Source organism: Fukomys damarensis, unplaced genomic scaffold (genome assembly GCF_012274545.1).
Source record: "Fukomys damarensis isolate Sample0158 unplaced genomic scaffold, DMR_v1.0_HiC HiC_scaffold_11, whole genome shotgun sequence".
Classification (NCBI taxonomy): Eukaryota; Metazoa; Chordata; class Mammalia; order Rodentia; family Bathyergidae; genus Fukomys; species Fukomys damarensis.
In genome coordinates, this window is record NW_022900923.1 from 42,962,615 (window position 1) to 42,970,730 (window position 8,116).

The window sequence follows — 8,116 nt, forward strand, 5'->3', positions numbered from 1 at the left end:
TTTTTTTTTTTTTTTTTTTTTGCACCTGGGAGCCAACTTGGGTCCTTATGCCTTCGAGGCAGGTGGAGAGCCAAATCCCCGGCTTCCAGGGATTAATTTTGAAGATCATTTCAAAGCAGATTTGCTTCAGCTTCCTAAAATTTGGGCAAAAGTTCATTCTTATAGTTTCAAACCTGGAGGTTCCACGTGGAAAGGAACTCCAGGCCCCTCCCTCTATTTGGGACCCTCCATCTCCTGAGGGTTTTCCTCCTGTGACACTCAGGCCAAGGCATCTCCGGGCACCCCGGCTGGGAAGACACTCCTATTCCTCCTCTTGGAGACGCCCTGCTCAGAAGTGGGTCAGTGCTCACCCCCGAGCCCTGCTCTACACGGGAGCAGACGCTTTCTACACACTGGCCATCTGCTCACCAGCCAGCAGTGGTCTCCCTCACGGCGCTGGCTGATCCCAGGAAGCCGAGGAAGAGGAAGGGCGAGGCCTGCAGGTGTACTCACATCAGCCAGCAGGAAGGCATCCACCTCATTGTGGTACGTGTCAAACAGAAGACTCAGGGCCTGCCTGGGGAGTTGGGGGCAGAGAAAAATCACAGGAGAGGTCACAAAATACCCATTGCCCAGGGAGACCCATCCCTTTCCTCTTCCTGCTCTGCTTAGGAATCAAGATCTGATTTCCAGGGGTCCCAATTTTCTCTGTGTCCCACGAAGATGGAAGGAGGGAGTCCTTTCTGCTTTGTCACCCCTCACCTGGACAATGGGGGCATCCCCATCCCCCGTGGAGTGGGGATCTTCCCTGACAAGGCTCTTGGGCCCCAACCTCAGACACCTGCAAGAATCCTCTGGTCCCAGCCCAAAACCCGGCCAGCACATGTATAGGTGGGGCCTCCTCACAGCCCCTCCCCAGGCCACACCCAAGATGGTACCACCCTCACCTGCTGATGGTCTGTTTGACTGGCCTCTCTTGTAGATGGATGAGGTAGTTCAAGGTGGAGGGACTCTGGTCATCATTCACCTGTAGGAGAAGTGTCTCAGCCTGGCACTCCCGCCTACCGTGTTCCAGAGCACCCTGTCCCTGCCACCTCCATCAACCACCCCGCACGAACCGTCCGGGCCAGGTCACTGCGAGCGGCCTTCTGCTCCATCAGCTGTAGCCGGATGTCGATGTCAAACTTGCGGCAGTACTGGATGTACTCATGGCTGCCCAAGGCGTGCTTGCTGGCCGGGAGACACAGACTGTTAGCATCCTGGGGACCCAGCGGGAAGGGAGGTGCACAGAGAACCAGCAGAAGGTGGAGGAGGTGGGTAGGGTCTGTGCCGTAGGCTCGCCACTGGGCTCCTGGATATGTCATGACAGAGTTCACAGGAAGGCACAGCTCATCTAAACAAAAGCTACCTATACCACTTACTGTACAAATACCGACTGCTCAGGTGTTTATCACCTGTGTAGTTACCGCTTGTTCATTCCTGGGGTGGGAACTGCTGCAGAGACTGGTGAATGAAGGAGATCTTTCGGGAGTGGTTGTTTAAACCCTACTGTCTTGGTGTCAGTGTAGATACAGCCCAGGCTCTGGTGTTCCACCTCTTCTCCACGTCACCAACTAGGGTGCTGAGGCCACACAAAGGGATCCCACCAGGATTCCAGACCTTGACCCCATCCAAGTTGTTCCTCCCCTCCCTCCATAGATCCTGCCTTATTGTGACTCATGACAGAAATCTCTATAGACTCTGAAAAGTGCAGCCAACTCCTACTAAGTGTCCAGGCGGGAGACCCCAGGTTCAGAGGGGGCCTAGTCTTCTACACAGACTCTTCCTCTCCCCCAAGTCCCCTTAATCAGAAAGAAAACCATAGAGGAAGACCAGAGCAAGTCCCACCTCCAGGCAAGCCCCCCAGGCCTGGGTCAGGCCCAGTAACAGTAAAGTAACAGAAGCCGGAAATGGACTTCCTTCCTCAGCAGAGTTGGGAATCTTGACCAGAAATGGAGGCATGGGGAGGGGAGCAAGGCAGAAAGGAGACGTGCAGAAGCTGGTGATGGGCAGGCCCTGGGCCAGTCCTGATCCAGCTAGGACACACCTTGAGGGGGGCCAGGCCTCCGATCTAGCCCTCAACCTGCTAAGTGTGAAGTGCAGCCAAACCTGGGGATGGAGAGTCTGGGCTGTGGGCCTGGTGGGAGGGTCTGGAAGGAAGGAAGAGTGTGCTGGGTGGAGGAGGGGGCAGGAAACCCAACCCTCCCCTAGGACTGTCTCAAGGTTCTTATCTGAGAGCAGCCTGCATCCGGGACCTGCAGCCCCACAGTTCCCCTGAGCCTCAGCCCCTGCTGCTGCGCAGGGATAGGAATCCAGAGGCCTTCCTGGGGAACTTGCAGCTTTCTGGAACCCCCAGAGGGTGCTCCGTGCCCCCTGCAGGGCAGCTGCCCCATGTCAGGAGCTGAGGAGCCAGGCCAGGAACCAGAACTGTGCTTTTACATGTGTGTGGGGGGTCTTAGAGAAGCCACGGCCACAGGTCCCTGGGGCCTGCTTGACCCTCCCTGTGGTAGGCCTTCCTCTGTTTATGTGCATTCACACAGAGCGGAGGGACACCACCCAGGATCTCCATCTCTGTCCCCCCCGGAACATTCCACCAGCAGGAAGGTGGAGGCCTCTCAACTGAGGGGCTCTGGACCAGGAGTGCTGTGAGGGGAATGGCGCTGTCCAATCTATGGCCCCACAAGTCCTCTCGTTGGATTGATTCTTTCCTGCTGGTCTTTACTGGCTGCTCTTTGGGTCCTTCCCACATTAACCCTCACCATTTCTTTTCTTTTCAGGTGCTGGGGATGAAAGCCGGGACCTTATACATGCCAGGCAAGAGCTCTACCACTGAGCTACATCCCCAACCCAAACGCTCACCATTCCTTACAGAGGACAGAGAGTCAATCTTCACCACTAGTAAATTGCAAGACAGGCTTCAAACTAGCGCAATGGTGTTACCCGGAGTTCAGTTTACCCCTCACCACATCCTAACAGCATCCGGGACTCCTCCTTACTCCACTAGGGGAGGCCAGGACTCAAGTACCACGTGGGCCATGTCTGAAGGTGCCATAGTTTTGCCATGCGAGGCCTTCCCTCCACTTCCAGATGAGGATGTGGAGGATACAGAGGGCTCCACACATCTTTAGTGTTGAAGAAATCAACCAAGAACTCAGTCTGCAGCCCAATTTCCACGCTCAGGTCTTAGGAGACCGACTTTGCCTCTCACGCTGCACATGAGAGAGGAAAGGCCTGAGGTAGCACTGGGGTTTCCTCCAAGCAGTGGGAAGGAGCAGCCAGCCCAGTCTGTCTTCTGTCACACAGCAATATTGAGGGGCACAAGTTTCACCCCACCTCCCTTCCACCCCGCCCCTCTAGAAAGGGGGTTGCCTCAGCTGGTCCCCATCACACTTTCCAGGGAGGCTGCCTTCTGCAGAGGGTACTGGCCACAGAGGAGCTGGAAGGCAGCCTTTGGGAGGAGGTGGCCAGCTGGCCAGCAGGGAAAGGCATGCTGGCAGGGGAAGGGGAGAGAGCAATAGTAACTTCTCCGCTCGGTTCCACGAGGGCAGATCTGCCCAGGCTCGCTGCTCCCCTTGGCCTGAAAGACACCACACACATCCCGGAGAGCAGAAGCAATGCTCCACAGACCCCTGACCCTGACCCCGAGGATACACGACTCTCTGCAAGCAGAAGTCTGCACGCACATAGGACCTTGTCTTTGCCTCATTCCAGTCCCAAGCTCTTTCCACAGCAGATTTGGCTCAGAATGCAGCCAGCTCTGCTGGAAGACGGAGCTCCTGGGGAAAGAGTGATGTGGCCGGCGGGAATGTGCCCAGAAAGCAGGAGTCCTGACTGCAGAGTTGGGGCGGAGCTGTCAGCCTCAAGCTTAGCAGCACCCTGCAATCCCCTACACCTTCCCACCCACTCGGCAGGTGCTGCCCCCCCACCTCCCCAGCTTCCGGAAGTCCACTCACTTCTGCAGGAACTCCTCTAGCCCGCAGGGCTTTAGTACAAAGTCAGCCACGTCCACTTCCCTCAGCTCGTCATGGGTGTAGCACAAGGTCTGGTAGATGAGCAGGTCTACAGTGGAGGAACCTGGAAGGGCAGGGAGTAGCATCACCAGGCCTGGGGCAGGCAAGGTTCAGCTCCCCAGCTCCATCCTCCATCCCCAGCTGAGCCTCAGCATCACCACCACCCAGATAAAACAGGCAAGCACACTTGGGGCTGAGAAAGGACCTCAGAGACCCAGTCCCCAAAGGAGCTTCCCTCCCACCCTTCATCAGGGCCACAAAGACTGACGCGAGGGAGGCCAAAGGATCCTACAGACCGGAGCCATCGCTGCCCCACCTCAAGGGGTGCACTCAAGACCTCCCCAGCTGACTTACAGTTACAGGTGAAAGTGAGTGGCTCCCGAAGGCTGTTACACAACACAGTCACCTTCAGGTTGACCTCATCCCCAAGGTGCTCTGGGCTCGGGGTGACAGCACTCCAGACACAGCCAGTGAGGGAGTAGTCTCGGATGTCAGAGCCTGACCGAAGGCTGTACAGGAGGGGAGGAGAGCCTTCACTGTGCCTTCAGAGAGCAGGTGACAAGCGGCCCGCAGGGGCCCTCCCACCGGAGGCCCGGGGTCCCCTGTCCCTACTCAGCAATGCCCTCAGGAGCTCAGGGCAGTGGAGAGGTAGCCCTAGAAAACTTTTTGCCATCTCTGCTCAAGTTGCAAAAATGTCTTCTACAATGGAGCACAGAGAGTTCCAAAAACCAAAGCTTCCCGCCAGAAGTCACAGAAGACAGGAATCCATGTCCTTTCTCTTTTGGTTCAACAGAACATGCTTTTGTCTACCTGGGGTATATTAGTGTTCCTAAGGGAACCTGAGGGCCAGAGTCAAAAGTGATGAGGGTAACTGGGCTGTTAGATGAAGTTTCAAGAATTTTATTTGAAATGAGAAGCTCCTAAGATGTCAAAACACCTCCCATAGCTTTGAAGTTTAATTCGGTTCTTCCTTCCTAAAGCAAGCTCAGGAATGGGGGATCCCTCTCCCAAGCCCCCCATACCACCCGAGCCCTCTGTCCCATTAACTCTTACACATCCAGCATGTGGCAAAATGCGGCAACTTCCTCATCTCTCTCCTCTGACACCTCAAACAACTCGTGGCCGTTGGTGACGGCGTGGGGCCGGGAGCACACCTTGAAGGGAGGAGCAGCTGATTCAGTGCCTTTTCCCTCACAGAGCCCCTCCCTGAGAGACTCCCACCTCTGACACAGACTCAGGGAGCAAAGCAGTCCTAGCTACTCAACACCGTGAACAGAGCACAAGGAAACAGGGAACTTCACAAGTACATTTATCTGCCAGCCTAGCAGACCCAAAGCTGAGTAGGAAAAGAGGTAAAGGCTGGGAAAAGAATGGAGGCCAGGGTACAGCGGACAGGAGGGGTCACAGCCACTCGACGAGGGGAACGCGCCTGACCAGCTCGTGCAGCGCAGCGTCGAGGGGCCACTGTGGGGTGAGGGCTTTCTGGGGGTGGCTCCCAGAGGCATGGTGGTGAGCTGAGAAGCAGCTCTTGACCCAGCACCTCTGCTGTGGCCAGGCCAGGTGAGTGGCCCAAAGGACCCCTAGGGAGGCTTGACCCTGGGTAAAAGCCTCAACATCCACAGGGAGCCCCAAGGACCGAGGAGATGACAGAGGAGATGACTCAGACACACGTGTCTTATTGGTAGGAGCTATTTGAGGAAGAAAGTATCAAAGCAGCATTCTGGGCTGGACAGAACCTGGCAGAAGGCTCCAGAGTTTGCGGGTTCTGAACGGCCGGGATATAGGGGAGCCTGCCCTGGTTGGCCCCACTTCCTCCCAGTATGTGCGTGTGGGACCAGAACACTGGGACAAGGTTCCAAACTGCCCTACCCCCACCCCAGAGCTGCTCTTGGTCACCCAGGAGGGACCCTAGAGGCAGCAGCAAGTGACAGGCCAGCCAGAGTGGCCACACAGGAATCAGGCTTTGCTGTATGAAGTCCCAGCTTGCATCGGGGAAGGAGCGGGTCCTGGCAGCTGCTTCCAGGGAGGGAGGGCCGATGCTCTAGTCTGAGCTATGGGCACCACCACCTCAAACCTGTCTTTCTGGCCGGCTGTCTCCCTGGCCTCAGGGCAGAGGAACTCAGTTGAGTTCCGCCTGTGCATGTCCCCAGGGCTTCCTCTGGGTACCCCAGCCTTGCTCCCTGGTGTGTGTGAGCAGACACAGAGGCACAGAAGCGAGCACAGCAATGGAGACAGTTGGCACGTGAGGCCCTGGCTCTGCCAACCTTGCCTGTGTCCCAGTCAGAACAATAGCTCCACTGTCAGCAATTAACCCACCAAAGAGAGACAGAAACAAAAAGAGAAGGGAGGGAGGAGAGAGCAGGAGAGGGAGAGAACAGAATGGCCACTGAAGGCCATTTTCATGCCCTTTCTGTACCACTCACTGGCACCGGAAGAAAACAAAAGCCACTTACGTTTGCCCGGCTGGCAGGCCCTGGTAGCAGCGCCCAATGCGGCCTGGGGGAGGCTGCCAGGCAGAGGCTGGCAGTGTGGGTACCAGGCTGGCATGTGGAGCCAGCCATTTCCAGAGATGGCTCAGCAGGCCTGGGATAAGGAGGGTCGCCCCAGTTGGAGGCCCGACGAAGGCGGGGCGGGGGTACAGGCCGGGGGCTCAAGGGGTCCCCCATCCTGGCAGGCTGAGCCCCGGCACTGAGCTGAGGTGGGGAGGGCCAAGGCCGCATTTCTCCCCTCCGAAGTGGCAAGAGCTTTTTGCTTTTCCCTCGCTTCTTCAAGGAGATCCGAATCGAGCTCCCTCTCAGAAGTCTGATGCCACACAGGGAGGGGGTCAGGAGAGCCAGTGAGGACGGAGGTGACCACCTACCGGGCAGCCTGACGCACGCATGGAGAAGGCCCACCTCTGGGCGAGGAACTCAGAGCGTGCACAGGACTCTCCCAGGCCTATAAATAGCAGGAGCAGCCCCACCTCTCACATCAGGGCCTTTAAAAAGCCTGTGCTCTGGAGCTGCAGCCTCTCCCAGGAGCTGATTCTGCTTTCAGGGGCTCGGGAGAAGCAGAGGAGGAAGGACTGTGGAGCCTCGGAGTTGGGATGGATCCCACAAGCTGGACATGGGTGGGAAAGCCCCAGATTCCTCAGACAATGGGTGAGGAGGAAACAGGGATGGAGTGAGGTGCTCCGATAAGCTGCTACAGAAGGCTTCCGCCTTGGGGAGCCTTTTTTTCTCTTTTTTCTGTACTGCGGACTGAACCCAGGGCTTTTCCACTGAGCTACATCCCCAGCCCTGTTTTTTAAAAATTTTTGAGATAGAGTCTCATTAAGTTGCTAAATCACCCAGGCTAGGCTTGAACTTTCGATGCTCCTGCCTCAGCTTCCCAGAGTGCTGGGATTACAGGTATGATCCGGCAGGCCTGGGTGGGGAGCCTCTTGGCTCCTTGCAGGTAGGATTCCCAGCAGTCCAGAGCAAAACTCAGAGCAACTGTCAGGTCCCGCCCACGGCGATCCTGCAATGCTACCTGAACAGGAACCCACCTGTGGTACAACACAGAGCCTGCATTCTCTGCAGCGCTACTTCTCACTACCTACTGATCCAAGCCGAATTGTCACTGTCATACTGAAAAATTCTCCAGATGATTTCACTGAGAACAGTAAGGAGAGAGGGACAGCAGTGAAGATCATACAATGATCTGACTGTACTGAACGCCACTGAACTGTATGCTTACAAGTGGCTAACGTAAGCCAGATACAGTGGCACACACCTATAATCCCAGTACTCTGAGAGCCTGAGGCAGGAGAACCCCTAGTTAGAGCCCAAGCGACTTAGTGAGACCCTGTCGAAAGCAAGCAAGCCAGCCAGCCAGGTGGGGTGGCATACACCTGAAGTCCCAGCACTCAGGAGGCTGAGGCAGGAGGATCAACGCCAATTCAAGGCCAGCCTCGTCTACGTAGTAAGTTCAAGGACAGCCAGAACTATATAGCAACACCCTGCCTCAAAACCCTCCAAAATTAATTAAAACCAAGCTGAAGATGTGGCTCAGTGTGAAGGCCTTGTGTTCAATCCCTAGCACCACAAAAAAAAAAAAAAAAAAAAAAA

The 8,116-nt window shown here is 56.1% G+C and overlaps 1 protein-coding gene across 3 annotated transcripts in view; it reads right to left on the bottom strand.

Annotated features, from left to right (window-relative positions):
- The window catches only part of Pik3c2b (phosphatidylinositol-4-phosphate 3-kinase catalytic subunit type 2 beta), a 62,427-nt gene that overhangs the window by 30,983 nt on the left and 23,328 nt on the right, over window positions 1–8,116 (bottom strand). For 2 of the 3 annotated variants that reach the window (XM_010613014.3, XM_010613015.3), the window contains 6 exons: window positions 5,082–5,182; window positions 4,383–4,537; window positions 3,972–4,092; window positions 1,098–1,209; window positions 927–1,006; window positions 493–556 (listed from right to left, as the gene is read on the bottom strand). In XM_010613014.3, coding sequence (XP_010611316.1) covers window positions 493–556; window positions 927–1,006; window positions 1,098–1,209; window positions 3,972–4,092; window positions 4,383–4,537; window positions 5,082–5,182 — 633 coding nt within the window. Of the gene's footprint in view, window positions 1–492; window positions 557–926; window positions 1,007–1,097; window positions 1,210–3,971; window positions 4,093–4,382; window positions 4,538–5,081; window positions 5,183–6,481; window positions 6,960–8,116 lie in introns of those variants that run through there. The other variant, XM_010613016.3, reaches the window with a different exon arrangement.